An 18,540-nucleotide genomic window follows, 5' to 3' on the forward strand; every position below is an offset into this window, starting at 1 on the left:
CAGTAATAAAATAGTCAATGTGTATGTAGGATGAGATTTTATTTAGATATTAAAACAATACTTTGAAATGCATCTTTGTCTTTTCAGGATAAATATATCCTTGCAAAACATTTTAAGGCACTTGAAAAATCTGACCAACACCATACCTTTAAATCTCACATTTTATAAAGTGATTTCTTTTCTGTATATTTCAGTGCCGATTCTAAAGGAAAACAATGTGTATATTTACAAAGTGAATGAATATTAGAAAGAAATCCCTCAACTGACACTGCAGCAAATTTCTGGTGCATGCACTTGTTATTGAATATATATTCAATCCTAACATTGACTTTCTCTTAAGAAAAGGAAAAAGAAAAAAATTCCAAAGTCGATTTTTTACTGATTTAAATAACAGCTTACCATAGTGTTGTCTTCTACATCAGCATCTCATTTTCTCCGGGAAACTTAAGCTTAAAGGTCGCCTTGTTCTGGAAAGTAGGAACCGCTTCTGGCTGTGGGCTGTGCTTGCCTGCTCAGCTGCATTGTGTTGCTGTGAGCTGAAGCTCTGCAACCACCTGATCAGTACCACATAGGAGGACTGCAGAGCTGTCATTGGTGCTGACTCAAATTTATTGCAAGAGGTGCACACGCAACTGAATGGACCAAAAGAATTTTTTTTTTAATTTAGTGTTGAGTGTACCCATATATCTCAGATTTGCTGTAGGATGGAAAACCTCGTGCACATTAGACCTGGCCTTTACTCATTTCTGTGTATTTGAGCTTAGGCTCCACATTTTAACATTCACCTCGTGAAGAATCTGTGGTTCTTTTTAATGCGCCTACTCTTCATTCATTTTATACATTGAAAAATGTTGAAAATGAATTTGACCTTCCTTGTGGATGGTTTTCTAAGATATTAGTTTAACTATTTTTAACTCTGCCTTTTTATTTTTTCTAAAATGGTACAATTGTATTATCACTTTTTAAAATAACATATTACAATCTGTTTGATTTTTTTATGTACCCCACCCAGCCAAATATGGTGATGATTATATACAATCAGGTTTTCAAATTTATCAACCACCTAACTGTTCATCTTTTGGAGAAGTACAAAAGTATTTAAATATGATTATTTTGTTTTTATCTTTCTGATACAAAGGATTGTTTGACCCAGGCTGTGCACAGACGAGGCTACATTTTTTAATGAGCATCTAATTCTTCTAATTATCAGTTCATGTAGTAAAGTAAATGTATTTTATTTGATGTCTTTTGGGTTAAGGATTTTTTTCTTCATGAAATTACTTTGGTCAGTGGATATGAATATTGTTGTCTCCAGAGACATCTTTGGTACTATATGAATGACCATTTATTTGATTTTATGTTTTAAAAATAATAGCATAGGGGCTTCCCTGGTGGCTCAGTGGTTGAGAGTCCGCCTACCAATGCAGGGGACACGGGTTCGTGCCCCGGTCCGGGAAGATCCCACATGCCGCGGAGCGGCTGGGCCCGTGAGCCATGGCCGCTGAGCCTGCGTGTCTGGAGCCTGTGCTCCGTAACGGGAGAGGCCACAACAGTGAGAGGCCCGTGTACTGCAAAAATAATAATAATAATAATAACATAAATTTTAGTTGATTTCTTCAGAATGTTTCACATTTTATCTTACTGAGAAAACAATTTACATTGTTTTTAAATTACATGAAATAAGGTAAAAGGGAAAACTTTCATTAGGGGCTTTATAAAATAAGACCAGATTTATGACAGCTTCTGCTCCACTCTTTAGTGGATTGATTGTGTAAATAATCTGTTAAAACTTGAATCTAATTTCTAGAATAGCCAGTTTACCTTAGAAAAGAAAACAAAGTCATGACATTTTCTTTACCAAATTGTTACCATTTAAAAACCAGCAATTATTAGCATGTTACATGTAAGGAAAATCTCTTTATGCCTATTTACTTAATTCTTTGTTTTTCTCTAAATTACATTTGCCATTGTTTTACCCCAAATTTTACTGTAAATAGAATTTACTGTATTAAAAATTGGAGTTTATTTTCTTAGAAAAGAAACTATACTCTAGGAGTCATCTTTTGTATGAGATGAATGTTTCTCGAAAAGTACCTCCATTTAAAAAATCTGAAGTGTTAGAAATTTACTATTGATTAGGTACTTTATTCCCACTTTACTTTGAGGGTTCAGCCTTGGACTCTTAATAAGATTCTTTCTATGGATTTCAGAAACCAGTAGTCAATCTTGTGCTTAAAAATAATGTGTTAAAAATACAACATTCAGCAATATTGTTGTGGAAATAAGGAATGATTGTTTTGACATTTAGGTTTCTTCTATTTCAGCTTCTGTGTATGTTAAACTTCAAGGGATGTGACTGAGGGTCAGTTTACCAAACACTTAAATCTCTCCTTTTAATTTTAGGAAGTCTCATTACATCCATGTGGAAGTAGAGTTCTCCAGTTCCATTGTACTTATTGGTGTTTTTGTTTGAAAGAAAGAACATGTTATTTCTTTATGGATCATATGAATTTGGGTTTAGGCTGTATCGAGATCAGATTTTGCAGCATATAATAGAAAATTCCAATATAATAGTAGTGGCAACGTTTCTTATATCAAGTTTGGAGACATACCAAATTGCTTCTGTTATTCAAAGACTATTGTAAAATTCTCAAAAAGAAAAAGAGGGTGGAAGTATTGCCTACAGCCATACCGCCCTGAATGTGCCAGATACTCGTCTAATCTCAGAAGCTAAGCGGGGTCAGGCCTGGTTAGTACTTGGATGGGAGAAAAAGGGGGGAGTATATTTTAGCGTACTTGAATCGTAATCGTAATCGTACTTGAATCGTCCTTATGATTTTAGAAGTTCTCATGAAATAAAATAATAGTATATTACATTACTCCAAAAAAAGAATAATTTTTTGTAGGCTTAAGTGTTTGTTACAACTTATTTTAGATGTTATTCAGACACATTACATTTTAGATAAGTCAAATATTCTAGACTAAGCAGTAAACTAACTTGCATATTCTTTTGTGAAGCACACCGTTCTAGGATGCATTACCCCAGCATTGTGAAAGGTATAACAAATTACCTGCCAGGGCACAACTATCCCATGTTAAATCAACAGTTTGGAAACCCAATCAGTTTATCTTTGTTACTTAAGTTGATAACATTTGTTGTGCTTATTTGAGAGTAAAAGTATTATATTCTCTATTTTTGGTAATATAGTTGGCTATTCAGACTGAATTTACTGCTGAAAACAGCTAAGAGTACTGAATAAAGTATTTTAGAAGCATGGAAGGACTGACAAGATAGAAATTATCAGGTCAAATTTCAAGTGAATCAATCCTTTCTCCTACCTCACCACCCTTTTTCCCCCGTGTCACGGGCTTGTTGCCAAAACTCAGTCACTTGTTCCCTAGAATGTCCCTCATCTGGATTTATCTGTTTTCTTCCTTGTGAAGATTTAATTTGTTCCTCTATCCCCCATACTTCCTATAAATGGTTTCTAACAGCATTAGCATAATTGCTTATTTGTGTCATCCTACAATAGTTTCAAAATAATACCGGTATTGCTACAGATACTTAGATTACAGACTACTGAGTAAAGTTTAAGACTCTTTGCAGCCTTATTTGTTCTTAGAATACATTTCATTAAGGATGTATAAGCAATTCTGTGTCCTAATGCACCTTGAAATAATTTTCTCTATATTTTTTATATCACCAACTTTACATAAATTTAGCTTCATTTGTTTCAGTTACTTACCAGTTTTTAGGGACTGCTTTAGTCAAAACTGTATAACGAGGTATATTCAGGGAAATCTTGCTTCTCTATCCCCTCCGCCCTATCCCCTTCCTCCTCTTATTGGTGACTATTTTTATTAGCTTTTGGTTGTATCTTAACAGTATTTCTTTTTGAAAAAGAACAAACATCTGTATGTATGTATCATATGTTCTTATCCCCGCCCCTCCTCTTATAAAAGGTTGCATACTAAGTAGACTGCTACACATCTTCTTCTTTTTTACTTAATAATATATCTTGAGGATCACTCCATGTCAGCATATAGGGATCTTTCACATTTATTTCATGATGCATAGTACTCCATTTGGGAGTGTACCATGGTTTATTAACCAGTGCCCTGTTGATGGGCATCTGGATTGTTTCCAGACTTTTGCGGTTACAGATAATGCCACAGTGAATATCCTTGCACCTAAGTAATTTTATATTTTGTCCAATGAGTCTTTGAAAAAAATTTCTGTAAGTAGGATTGCTGAGTAAAACGGTAAGTGCATTTGGAATTTTTCTGGATATTACCAAATATTGACTATACCATTTCGCAGTTCCACCAGCAGTATATCAGGGTGTCTAGTTCTATAGAGCCTCACCATAGACTTTGTTGCTGAACTTTTGGATTTATTTCCATCTGATGGGTAATAGTATCTCAGTTTAATTTTAAATACATCTTTCTTATTATAAGAAAAGTTGTATACTTTATATATGTTTTTAAAGATCATTTAAATTTTTCTTCTGTGACTGTCTTTTATATGTTTTGCATGTTTTTTCTAGTGTGTTGTGGGTATCCCCCCCCCGAATCTGTATTTAGGTTTTTTAAACTTTAGGGATATGAGCCCTTTGTCTTAACTTAAGTTGCACATTTTTTCCCCAGTTTGTCCTTTGTCTTTTGTCAAAGGTATGTTTTTTCTTTTCTAATGGTGTTTGTTTTACATTTAAAAGTTTTATGTAATTGGACTTCCTTTTTTTTTTTTAATTAATGCTTCTGGATTTTGAGTCTTAACTAGGAAGGTTTGTCCCACTTTCAGATTATAAAGGAATTCACTCATATTTCTTCTATTTTTTTATATAATTTTATATAATTTCATGTTTTATATTTATATCTCTGATTTATTTGGTGTTTATTCTAATGTAGTATGAAGTATGGATCCAGTTTCATCTTCTTCCAATTACCTATCCAGTTGTCCCAATACTGATTTGAGATTTGAGTCTGTTTCTGGACTTTCCATTCTGTACCATTGATCTATCTAATCATGTACTAATATCGCAGTGTTTTACTTATAGGTGCCCATATATTTTGCTACTTTACTTTTTGTTCAGAACTAGGTAATAACAACAATTAGAGTCACTCTCATCTAATTCATTGTGTTGCCCACCACCAACACCAAATGGAATACATGTGTGATAAATGTATGTTGCAATGTGTGAGGTAGGTGCTCTTTGGTCCTATGTTAGTGAAAAGAATGCTGAACCAGGAGTCAGGGAACAAACTCAGCTTTCACTACCACTTCTAAGCAAGTCACTTACTCTCTCTGGGCCTGTTTTCTCAGCATTTAACAAATAAAAGGAGCTGAACTAGATGGTCTTGAGGGTTGTTCTGAATCTGGTTAATGGGATCTGGTAAGAGCACCACTGGTGTGTAGTATGTAGTTCAGTCTACCTTTTATTCCCCTGTGCCTTGTCCTTTTGCCATAGTCAGGAAATAAACTTTCTCTTCTGAATCCTTCTTTAGTCTTTTCTGTAGGTTTTTCTTTGTTCCAGCATTTTCTTTTCTCCTGTGTTTCTTTAGCTTGCATTTCTTTCTGCTGATTAGGCAAGGATTGCCACTGTTTGGCTGCTCAGCTTCCACTGACCTCAGTGGGGAAAAATTGCATTCAGTAAATAGGAATTACTTTCCCCCTGGCAGAGAATTTCTTAAAAAACAAAAAGCAGCTGCTGACAGGAGTCTGTTCTTCTGTTGTACAAAGAACAGAAGGAGAAAAGCTGCCTCTGTAGTGTTTGAAGAAATCAGACACAACTATGACCAGGTCATCAGCTCTTTGATTTGTCTATGAGGGTTGGTATTTCCCAATACTTCTCCTTCAAGAGGTCAGGAAAGAAAGTGATGAAAAAGAAGAGCAAAAGTATGGAAAGAGCCCGTTAGGTAACAATCCTATATGTAAAACAAGAAAGGTTATGGTGATTTAAGGCATGTCAAAGTCTTGACCAAATAAAAAAACGTTATACCTTATTTACCCTAACTAGAATACTTAAAATTCAAACGAATAAGAGGAAATTCTTAACCTCCTAATTGTTGCTAAATAAATTAACCTCAAAAATGGTAAGTTTGAAAAATACTTGAAAGAACTTTTTAATGTGGAAGACAGAGGAAAACCAATGCAATATGACAATAAACATCATGCTTATTCAAGAAAAATAAGAAGTGCAAAGGAAGTGTGTCTGCAGATAAAAAGTTTTTTAAGAGTCAGTAAGGGACTCCTTAAAAGATTTAAAGAGAAACACTATATATAAAATTTCAATGTCCAAAAGTCTGCTAGTTTTTATTAAGATGGAGCTTTATTGGTTTCTTGAACACCAGTGCTGCCAGTAAATACTATATTTTATTCTGAAAAATCCCAGAGCTACGAGAGGTTCTCCAAGGGCAGGTTACCACTATGGTCTCCGTCTTTCATTCTAAGTGACTGTCCCCTGAGTTCGGGTGGGGTAAGGCGGGAGAATGGGCACTTTTGGGCAGAGGAGCACTTCTGCAGGCCTGCGCTGGCATCTCCACGAGGATCAGCCGGTGGACTCTCTCCGTCTTAACTTTGACAAAGATTGGGCCCGCCCCTACTCCGATAACTCAGATTTATCACTTGTCAGGTAATGAATAAAAGATGAAATTCTGTGTAAGAAAGGTAGTTAAGAGTTTCTTCAAGTTGAGAGCCATCTGTATTTTGATACAGTCCTTTTTTTCTGAAAAAAGTCATCCGAATTTGGAATGAAGCCATAGTGGTTTGGTGGTTTTTTGGTTTTTTTTTTTCTTTTATAAGATTTCATTTTTGGGGGGTGCTTGAGGCATATAAAGAAACTTTGGGAATTCCCTGGCAGTCCAGTGGTTAGGACTCCACACTTTCACTGCCAAGGGCCCGGGTTCAATCCCTGGTCACGGAACTAAGATCCCACAAGCTGTGCAGCACAGCCAAAAAAAAAGAAGAAGCAGCTTTTTAAAGTGGCTAGTTCTAAAATTTGTGTTCCCCCAACAAGATAGGAAAATGTCTACATTTTATGGTGTGTGCTCGTATTTTTTTCAGAGTAAATGTCCCCAACCCAGCCCCCCAATTTGATGCTTTAATATGTTTGTCTGACAGTTTCCAATGAGAGCTAAAAGGAAATTTATTCTCAAATAGACATGCATTTTAATCTCATCCCCACCAACTTGGAATATTTATTTAATACCCGAGGTATTAATTTAAAACTTAACAGTTTTGTTTAAAACTTGGAGTATATATTTAAATTCTCTCATACACACACTCCCTCAAACTTTGAAATGGAAAAATAAAATTTTATTTATTCAAGGTAACTTTATACACAGCTTTTGAGGAAAAAAATATCTATTGGATAATAATAAGCATATGTAGATTGCTTGTTTCCAAAATGGCTAAGTTATTGATACACATACCATCCACATATGTAAAATGTACTGTACATTAAAGTTAGGGCCTATAGCCAGTAAATAGACCACTGTTATATAATTTTTTTTAAAAAGTTCCACTTATGCACATAGGCTTTGAGCAGATTTCAGGTAGTTCCTGAATAAAAATCAAAATTGGCTACCAATTGCCATTTAATGTATTTCATCACATGAAGAAAAACAAAAGATTGGAGTCCTTTGAGAAGAATAGAAAATCAGCTAAAAAGCAAGTAGTAGTTATAACAGTTCTGCAGGTGGGGGTGGCAGGGACTCATTGAGATTTTGATCAGAGTCAGGAGGACTAGGGAACTGCTGACACTGGATCTCCTGGTTTTTCATAAAATCTCCTGGAGGCAGGGTCAAGTTAAGTGAGTCAGGGGGAGGTGGAAATGACTGTTTGAACTCAGAATCATGATCTTCACAGACTTGATTGAGGCAGTCCAGAGATGGTGGGAGATTGGTGGAATCATTTGGAAGAGGAGATACAGTTGTCACTGTGGGTCTGTCAGATTGGTTACTACTCTCCTGTCCTTCCAAATCAAGAGGGGGAGGAGGCAATGGAGGCAGATCTGCATCATCTGAAGAGGAAACAGCAGTGCCAATTGTTGATCCATCAGCACTATCTTCTGATGTGCCATTTGCTTGATCTTTTATTTTCTCTGTTTTGGGAGTATTAGAATCTTCAATGTTTTCATTTGATTCAAACAACTTAATTTCTAAGTCATCTGCTAAAAGTGTGCTTTTGCTTGGTTTCCAGGCCATAAGTGAAACAATTGATGTACGTTTTGGGAACACTTCATTTTCTCTAATGTTATCCAGACATACATCAGGGGTTTCACCATCAGCAAATGGAGACCTACCTGCCCAATTTTGATCATGTAACACTGGTTTTCGCAAGCATTTCCACAATACAATCATGATTATAGCTACCACCATAGAAGTCAGAACTAAACCAATTAATATGGTCGCTGTTGAATTAGAATTGGTTTTCTGTGGGCTCTTGTTTTTAGTGGTAGTTTCTAGGTTGAATCCTGGTGTACCCCTAGGTGAACTTCTGACAGTTGGTGTTGGTTGTATGGATAGATTATGAGCAGTTGGTGGTATTGATTTTCTAGAGGAGGTGTGGATAGATGATGGTTGTTGAGTGGGAGTATAGACAGATGGTGGTGGTTGTCTGGTAGAAGAATGGGCAGATGTTGATTGTTGTCTGGTAGAGGTGAACACAGGTAGTGCTGTTCCTTGGGAGGAGGTGTTGGCCATTGGTATTGGTTTTCTGGTGACATTATAGGCAAGTGGTTGTCCAGTAGAAGTATGTGCTGCTGGTTTCCCAGAAGACACATAGACAGTTGGTGTTGGTTGTCCAGCGGCAACTTCGGCAGTTGTTATTGGTTGTCCAGAAGAAAGGTTGTTGAATTGTGTTGGTTGACCCGAAGGATTCTCTGTTGTGCTTTGAGAATTAGCTGAGACATATGACCTTGATGATCTAAATAAAGTAGACTGTGGTTGCTTCTCTGTTGTGGTTGCTTCTGCCTCTGAGAAAAAAGTATCGTTCAGATGTCCACAAAACAAAATTATGGTGAAATATTTGGGATCCATTTCAGAATGTTTCCTCTTTACCAGTAGTTTTATAATAAAAGAAAGAAAGACAATTAGGTATCATTTACTATCTGGCATAAAGTAGGTAGGTACTTGATAAGTATTTATCTTTCCTGATTTAGACTTGATACACTATAGGCTAATGTGACCAACTCTTAAATATACTCTAATTTATCATATAACATTTGGAATTCATAGGCAGTGATCTCTCTTCTTTCATAAGATCTGTACTTGGCCCTGCTGCCCCTGTAGGTTTATTACATTACAGTCCTTTGTTTCACAGTCATACATCTCAAACGCATAGGCTCCATACGCTGGTACCGTGTGCGTGCTACTTTTTCCTCTGTTTACTGCTAGAAATACATTGATCCTGCTGCCTCGAAGGACACCAGTAACCATCTATTACCTAATCCAGTGGTCTTTTCTTTCTCTTTTTTTTCTCTCTTGATCACATTTGACACTGTTGATTACTCCTTCACTGCTATTCGAGTAGATCTTCGTAGTCATCTTTCTTTCATGCTCATCTCACTAGCTCTTGTCTTTCTCTTGCGTCCTAAATAGGGTACTTGATAACTTGATATGTACTCTGTCTTCACTCTTAACTACTTTTCTTAATCCTGAATCTGTAAGGTTTCAGCTCTTACCTTTATGCTCTAACTCCCAAACCTGTATATCCAGCCTAAATTTCCTTAATTCTTGTTCCATCTGTGTGACTTCTTGGTGGACATTTCCATTATATATCTCACTATCAGCAAATTGAACATATTAAGAACAGAATTCATCTTCATCTCGATAGTGACTCCTGTCCTAACTTCTCTATTTTTGTTAATGGTACTACCTCTGTGAGTTTCTCATGCACAGAATCTATTGTATTAAGTAATCTTTGCAGCAGCATCAGTGTCCAGCACAGTGTCTTTATATTAGGACCTCATACTTCTAAAGGATTCAGTTCAACTCATAGTAGTCCTAGGCTCAAAATCCTCAAGTGCTCTTTGAATCTGGTTGAGTAAGTAGTCTTGCTGCTGCTTTCACTTATTAATTGATAAACACCACCATTGTGTCAGGCCCTGTTCTGGTTTAGGAGATACCCCCCAAATTTTTTTAAGTTTCTATTGGTAGAAACAATAAATAAATATAATAATTTGATACGTTTTCTCACAAAGGTATGCAGAAGATGCACAGAGGAACTAAGCTAGCCTGGGAGGGCTTCAGGGAAGGTTTCTCAGAGAAGTAAAACTTGAACTGAATCTTGAAAGGTCTGTAAGAATTAATTAAGCAAATAAAATATTCTAGCTAGGGGAACAACATAAAGGGCCTAAGAAAAGAAGGCATGTCTATAAGTTTGTGGGATGTGGCAGATGCTAAAACTTGAAGAGTTTTAAGTTCCAGTTCTACTTCTACCACCTAACTACCTATCTACCCATGAGAACTAGTCAATCTCTCGTGTTCTCAAATGCCTTATCTCTCAAGTGAGGATAGTTTTCAGCTGTGTGTAATATACTTGTTTTGCACATCATTAAACATAATGGTAACTATTTGGTTATTTCTTAACATTAGGGAAAGGAAAATCTCAGGGTTTTAGATCCTGGTCTATATGATTTGAAACTATAGTTTTTCTCTGATTTTTAGGCCAATCTGAGAGAGATTTGATGGTCTGTGCAAGATACAGTAATAGAAGAAGAACTCCCTCAAGTTTTGCAAATAGATTTTTCAGTATATTTGAGTAGTTTTCTTTGCTTACTCCTCTGCCACTAGGTACACAGTAGAAGAAAAGACATGTTTTTTTTCCTGTACAGTCTCTTTATTTTCTCTGTAATACTTCAGGCCTAAATTTTAAAATATTTCTCCTTTAAACCCCCTGCACACTGCTGATGAATTAGTCTTCTTACAAGCATGTATGATCAGGTTACTGTTCCCTTGCTTGAGAGTTCCCCATTGCTGTCAAGATAAAAATTCTAAACTGAATTTTCTTCCACCTGGCTCGGGTTTACCAGTCCAGATTCATATCTCATGACTGAAACTTCTCATTCCTTATCTTACATACTTCGTAAACACACACTTTTTTTTTTTCTTTTTCCTAAACAGACACTTTTCATTATGCTATTTTTCACCCTCTGAGAGTGTGTTCTTTCTTCCAAACCCAGCCTCTTCCCCCTCTGGCTGCCTAACTGAACCTGTCCTCGTCTGTCAGACCTCAACTTAAATTCCCTTCTTAGACCAAATTCTCTGTGACTGACCACAGCCCAAAGAGCTCGGCCGTTCCCTGAATCCCTGAAGTTCTTGTTGTCTTTATAGTTCCTTAGATAATTCTTCATGTATGTACCTCACTCACACTTCTTTTCTCTTAAATAATTGTGTTTTTTTAATTACTTTTCACATTTTCTTTTTATCATCCCCACCCCCTCAAACAAGATTTTAAAGAACCTTGAAGAAGGCAGAAAGAAACAAAGAAAATTCCTTACCTAGAACATCCTATGTGTTGCACCGTCTCAGGTGTTTTACATACTTCATTTCATTTAACCTTTAAATAACTCTGAGAAAGATGGAGTAATCCTTGATTTATAGATAAAGAGACAAATTCAAATGCTTTAAGCAATTTGCCGAATGTTATATCATTATTAGTGGCAGACTGGGAATTTATACCCAGGACCATCTGATTCCAAAGCATATGCTCTATTCTACTACCCGCAAGCTGCCTCATGTTTTTATATTTTGATTCCTTTACATCAGAGTGCTGTATATGTTAGCAGCTCAGTAAACGCTTAACCTATATTGGGCTTCTTGGTTCTTTTCCATGTCAATTTTTCACTGTTTATTAATACTTCTACCAGAATGTAAGCAGAGAAGGTAAAATCTGAGTTATTAAATTATGCTTTATATCAACTTTGCAAAAGGTTTAATAAGGAAAAAATTTGAAACTTTTGGCATAAATATGGGAATTTAAATCATCTCTAGTTGGTTATCATCCATGTAATTCCTACCTCCTATTCTACAGATTACCCCTTCCCCAAAAAAAGGCCTCATTGGAAAGTGTTATTCTTTAGAGTTTCACTTTAGTTTTCAAAAAATGCCATCCAAAGCAACAGAAAACATAGGCCATGAATTGTCTTCGCCGAAAAATGTTTCTTCCTTTGTGACCTTTCTTAAATTTTTTTTAAAAACCCACACAGTTCCTTTTTTCAGTTAGCTGAAAAAGGCATTAGAGAAGGAAAGAACCCAAATAGGAACATAATTATAAGCCCAGTTTAGTCTGTAAGATTAATTTTCGTAGGTTCATGGCCTCTTTTGTCAATAGGAACGTCGTAGACCTTCAGTGTATGAGATCTGCCACTTGTCATTTAAGGGTTACAGCAATATTAAAACCAAATTATATTTTTTACCTATCCTACTCCTTTCTCCAACTCCTCAGTTAGCTATCTAACCTCCTAGGGTCTGCTACGTCAGAATACTAGAATGTCTTAGAATTCTACTACAGCAATTCAGAATAGTCCAGAAAAAAGGAACAGGATTTTAAAAAAGAATAAATAGGGGGTATAATAGTGAAGAAACGGGCTTTTTTTTCTAGTTCAGAGACAGTGAGGCCAGTGTTATTACCAGTGCAGAAAGTTATTTAACATATGTATTTTAAATATATATATATATATATATATATATATAAGCCATGTGTACCTGAAATACCAACATTGCTTCTGCAGGGAAAGAAGGTAGAAAGAAAGAACTATGTGGGGCAGGGGAGTAAAAAGGAGGAGAAAATGTTGGATAAGATGAAATGAAAAAGGAATACAAGGAAATACAAAATAACACAAAGGAGGAAAATAAAGCAAAACTTAGAGTAAGCAGCAAGTACGTGGAAAAGGGGAAGGTTAATGGATTAGAGAAGGTATTGAAGAAAAGTTAATTAAAAAGCTGAAGAATAAATAGTGATTATGTATTTAGCAAGAAGTTAGGGTAGAAGGTTAAAGTGAACAAAATTAGACGTTGGGGAAGAAGATTGAAGTAGAAGAAAGAAGGAACCACAAAATGCTGCTCTCCATCTTTGCAGATACAGGGAACCAGCAAAGAGGAACGATCTTCCCAAAATGGAGGACAGGACTTAAATCACCCACCTTCTCAAACTTACTTACCTTTCATTTCAGGCTCTCCTATCTGTTCTAAGTATCCTTAAGATTCCCCACCTCCCTTTTTTTCCTGGCACTACCCAGAAGCATACTTGTTAATTACTCTAAATAACCTATGCACAATCTATATAGCATTTTTCTAGAAATCCCTTAGTCTGCTGCTCAGGGAAACCCTGAATTTGTCTCCCTTTACACAGCAGTATTTTGCTCATTATTTTAGTTTTGGACTTTGAGGTTTAAGTCCGTGATTTTGGTCCTTTGTTTTTCCTGAATATAGAACATTTTTTAAAAAGAAGAAAAAAATCAGCTGTTTTAACTAAGCATTTTAAAGGCAGTTATAGTGAAGTAGGAGTCCCCATATATTAGACATGTTCTCATAAATATAATGCATAAGTACATAAAGGATTTAGCATTTAAAATTGATGCTAAGTTGGATATGATAAGAGAGATGTCATTGTCTTTTAAGGGGAATCAAGGAGATTTGGATAGCGTATCCTAGACAAGGCAAGTGTAGGTAGCAGTATCAAAAATATCATTTGAATTTTGGTTACTTTGATATAATGTTATAATATAATAGATTAAAATTTAGTGTATCTAAATTTTATTGTATCTCCAACTAGTAATGTTATGAAACCAGAAAAGGAAGAACACAGCAGTTCCATATCTTGAGGAAAGGCAGAAAGGGAAATTAACTTTGAACTATGATAGGAGTTATTTGATGACTATTTTTTATCAATAGTAATAGCTGCCATTTACTGGGTACATGCCAAATGTTCAGCAGTATCCTATTTTAATGAGCCAAGTGATGTTATCATCGTCTTACAGATAAAGCTGAGACAGAGAAGTTGGGTAACTTGCCAGAGTGTCACAGCTCTAAACAGTGGCACTGATACAGAAACCAGTCAGTCCTGTACTAGAGCTCTTTTCTTCTGTTACATTCGTAGTAAAATTATGAAATAGGAATGCTTTATGAGGGGAGGAGATGTGAGCTCTCTGGGAACAGATATGTAAGTAACTTTTGGAGTTAGTCTTGTATAAAAGGGTGGACAAGAACTACCAGGAAACCATTTTAGTCCTGTGACTATGAAAACAGCTATGGGAGTTTTGAATGGTTAGCCTATAAGCTGTCATATTTGAGGTGATTTTTAAAGATTGGACATTGACAGGCATCAAATTTATATTTAAAAAATTCAGACTTATTCAGAATTCATAATTTCCTTCTGAGTAGAATTATATAGGCATTAGTTGAAAAACACAAGCACTATTAAACTCTACATTTGAGACTGACCCTTTAAAAATATATAGACAGGACTTCCCTGGTGCAGTGGTTAAGAATCCACCTGCCAGTGCAGGGGACACGGGTTTGAGCCCTGATCCGGGAAGATCCCACATGCTGCAGAGCAGCTAAGCCCGTGCACCACAACTACTGAGCCTGCACTCTAGAGCCTGTGAGCCACAAATACTGAGCCCACGTGCCACAAATACTGAGCCCGCATGTCACAACTACTGAAGCCCACATGCCTAGAGCCTGTGCTCCGCAACAAGAGGAGCCACGGCAATGAGAAGTCCGAGCACTGCAACGAAGAGTAGTCCCTGCTCGCCGCAACTAGAGAAAGCCTGCGCACAGCAACAAAGACCCAGCGCAGCCAAAAATAAATAAATTAATTAATTAAATATTTTTAAAATATATGTATATATATAGACAAGTCGTGCCAAAAAAAGGAGATACAAATCTTTATTTTTTTAGCTTCTGTAATAGTTACTTAGAAGAAATCCAAAGTGGATTTATATGAGGGAAAGTCATAAGTATTTAATGAAATCTTGAAATAGGATATCACCACCCACTGTGAATTTATCATTCTGTTATATAACAAGTCTATGTAAACTCTTTGCAGTTTTTATTTTGGAGGATATTCACTTTGTAATTGTCCAGCTTACTTACAGAATAAGCATCTTTTCTCCATATTAACAACTTTCTATTCTGTGGGTGTTTTTTTCTGTATCTATTTTACACTGTTTACTAAAGACTCATAATAATACATGACATAAATATGTAGATGATATGAGTATATATATACACATTTTATCATAGCAGTTTTTTCTTAGCTGTAAAAATGAAGGATAATATTTTCATGTCATCATTATTACTTAAATTAAAAATTGTATTTGTGTGAAAAATAAAGCATATATGATAATGATAATTGAATATCTCATCTAATCACCTTTGGCTTTTTTTTTTTAGTTAGGTGAAGGTGACCATTCTTACCATGGAAACTAAAGGGGATTAAAAAGTAAAAATAAATCTATGGATTATGCTTATATATAGGAAAATTTTATAGACAGCAAATCAGAACTTTTAGCAATCGGTATTTTGGGGTTGTAAATTCAGTCATATCCCATGAATTCTAGTTTTATTTCCAACCCTTAGCATTTTCTGTCATGGCTATAGATTTATTTCTTTTAATTACAGAGCTAAGGTCAACAAACAGTGAATCAATAAACTTTAAAGGGTTAATATTATAGAAACCTAGGTGAAAATTTTTTTCCAAGGCAGGCTCAACACTGAATTTTTAAAATTCCATGCAACGAAACCACAATACCTGTTATAGACATCTTTAGACTCTCAGACTTTAAGTTTAAAACAATAATGAAATTTTAGTTTTAAAAATAAATTCTGTATAAAGCAAAGATCAAACCAGATTGCCTGTGTGAAAATTGTCTTACCTCAGCTGTTAACTTCTTTTGCAGAATGCTGAATTCTTGTTCTAACTGGACATTTTGATCATTTGGCTAAGAAAGCAAAAGGGGTGGTTCAGTTCAGATTAAAAATGGTCCTTTAGCAAACTGAAATGGTTTCTGTAGAAAAAGAGGAAGTTTATCAATAGTTGGTTCCGGAAGTGCAGTAAGCCACAAAATGACTAAGAGATGTACTGCTTTAACAGAATTTATTTTGAAACAATTTGGAGCTACATGATTTGAGTGCTTTTAATTAACATTTATAGGTAAACATTTGAGACTCTCTAGTAATGTGATTATATAGTTTAGTTATTTAAAATAGAACCTTGGAGAGAAAATTATATGTTGTAAGGAAAAACTGCCAGTCAGGTTATTACCCATAGTGAGATTTCTTTTCATAACAAGTGAATGATGTGTCCTGTTTTCTTGTATGACCTTAGGCAAGTCGCTGCACTTCTGAGTCACCATTTCCTCCTCCGGAGGAATATTTCTATTATTGAGTTTTGTGAGGATTAAGTAAGATTACATAACATGTGTAAATGCCTTACACACAGTAGATAGCCAGTAAATGTTAATGTTATTTCCTCATTCATAATTTAGGCTAAGCCCAGGTAAATACTTTCCTAAATAATTTTTGAGTTCAAGTCCACAGCTCTTTGGTTACCCACGAAGTAAGTGTCGGTGCAAAGTAAAATAAATTAGGAATCATTTTTTAAATAAGTTAACTAATAAGCAAAGTATGTTGAGAAGAGTATGAGTCAGTCTGAATACAGATTTCTTTGGGCGTGTCACCTTCTAGCCTCTTTCCTCATCTGAAAAATGGAGATCATAATTCTTAATTTATAAATGTATTATGGGATTTGGTAAATGTAAAGTGCCTAGCATAGCACCTATTATAGTAGATACAGTAAGCATTAAACCATGCCCCGCTTTCCCCTGGTCGCTGCAGAGGAACACAGATTGTTAAGACCTAGTTCTTAACTTCAAGGCACTTAAAACTTGGTACAAAAAGAATAGTTTTTTTTTTTAATATGCTATAAACTTATTTTATGTAATATAATTTGCTATATATATAGTATACAATATGCTACAAACTTTTTAAATATGGTATAAACTTCTATTTCACTATTTTTAAATCTATTTCACTATTTTTAAATCCCTGAATTAATAAGCATGTGGACCATAGCACCCCAAGGGTAGAAAACAAAAGTGTCTTAGTTCAAAAATAACTTTTAAAATTTGAATTCAAAACATATCTTAGGGGCTTCCCTGGTGGTGCAGTGGTTGAGAGTTCGCCTGCCGATGCGGGGGACGCGGGTTCGTGCCCCAGTCCGGGAGGATCCCACGTGCCGCGGAACAGCTGGGCCCGTGAGCCGTGGCCACTGGGCCTTCGCGTCCGGAGCCTGTGCTCCACAACGGGAGGGGCCACAGCAGTGAGAGGCCCGCGTACCGCAAAAAAAAAAAAAAAAAATCTTAACCTGTCATCTTTAAACACTGGTCAAGTTGGGAAAGGAACCACTTTTCATGAGCTACCATTGGATACTGTCAATCTGAGGATGTGTGTTTAATAGCCAAGATAGTGAGTGATGAATTTTAAATATTCCTGCAGTAGGAGCTTTCTGTTTTGTGAGAAAATGTATGTTGAATAGGAAAGTAGTTGCCTAGTTAATTTCTTCTTTTTAAAAGGACACTAATTTGTTTCAGTTTACTGACAAGTATTTATATGTGATTCAAGGACTGCTTTGTGTTGTCACTGCTTGTTCTAGTACACAATCTCAGATTTTTTATTTGCACAGAATGGGAGCTCTGCCCAGCCAGTGTCCTTTCAAGTCTGATCCTTTTTACCCCTCAAAAGATAACCTGATGTACCACAATCGGCATGAGTATTCTCTTGCTTTCCTTTTTCCTTTGTTGATGTTTACCTTTTTCTGAAATAATGTGGTTATGATTTGTTATTTAGGAAATGGATTTTTTATAATTTGGTAATAAATTGATAATAAAAGCGATGCTTTTTTTCCCCCTCTCATTTTAAGAGGTAACCTTAAAAAAAATGTAACCTAGATTTTTGGAGCCATGGAAATTTTAAGAATTGAATTTGATGACCAAGAGCAGTATGACCTAGGGAATTACGCAAAAATTATCAATTCCTGGAGCTCGAGCTCACCCCATTCTAATTAAATCAGAAGGAAGGGGTGTGACTTAGGCATTGGTGAGTTAAACTCTTCAGGTGATTCTGATTTGCAGTCAGGATGAGAATCACTAACCTAGAAGGGAGGGTAAGATGGTGGTAATACTTGGAAAAAATATATAAAATCTTTTCTTAAATGTCTAGCATATTGCCCAAAATAAATGCTCAGTAAGGGATGAGATTTTTTAAATATGGTCTGATCTTTAATTAAGTATGCCCTGTGTCAGTTTCAGTGGACATTTGGAAAGTCTCTCAAACCAATTTTTGTAATATATTGAATTGATGACGGAAGTCTTGACCTAAATGTAAGTCATTATTTTACTTGAACCCAGTTTCTTTAAAGGTTAAAGAGTTACCTGAAGTATCCTGTTTTCCAAATTAGAATAAACACACACACACGTCTTTCCTTTGCTTATGTCATATTGGATAATAAATAAAATTGGTCATTTATTAGTCCAC

At 35.6% G+C, this 18,540-nt stretch overlaps 2 protein-coding genes across 2 annotated transcripts in view; one reads left to right on the top strand and one right to left on the bottom strand.

Annotated features, from left to right (window-relative positions):
- NF1 (neurofibromin 1) overlaps positions 1 to 18,540 on the top strand; it is a gene marked incomplete at both ends in the record, with an annotated part of 254,679 nt that overhangs the window by 184,208 nt on the left and 51,931 nt on the right. The gene's annotated exons all lie outside the window — the stretch shown is intronic.
- EVI2B (ecotropic viral integration site 2B) lies at positions 7,681 to 9,039 on the bottom strand (the record flags this gene model as incomplete). The annotated part of the gene is made up of 1 exon (XM_079725463.1): positions 7,681 to 9,039. The coding sequence occupies one exon, from the start codon at positions 9,037 to 9,039 to the stop codon at positions 7,681 to 7,683; it is 1,359 nt and encodes a 452-aa protein (XP_079581589.1).

This window comes from Hyperoodon ampullatus, assembly GCF_949752795.1.
Source record: "Hyperoodon ampullatus genome assembly, chromosome: 19".
Classification (NCBI taxonomy): Eukaryota; Metazoa; Chordata; class Mammalia; order Artiodactyla; family Ziphiidae; genus Hyperoodon; species Hyperoodon ampullatus.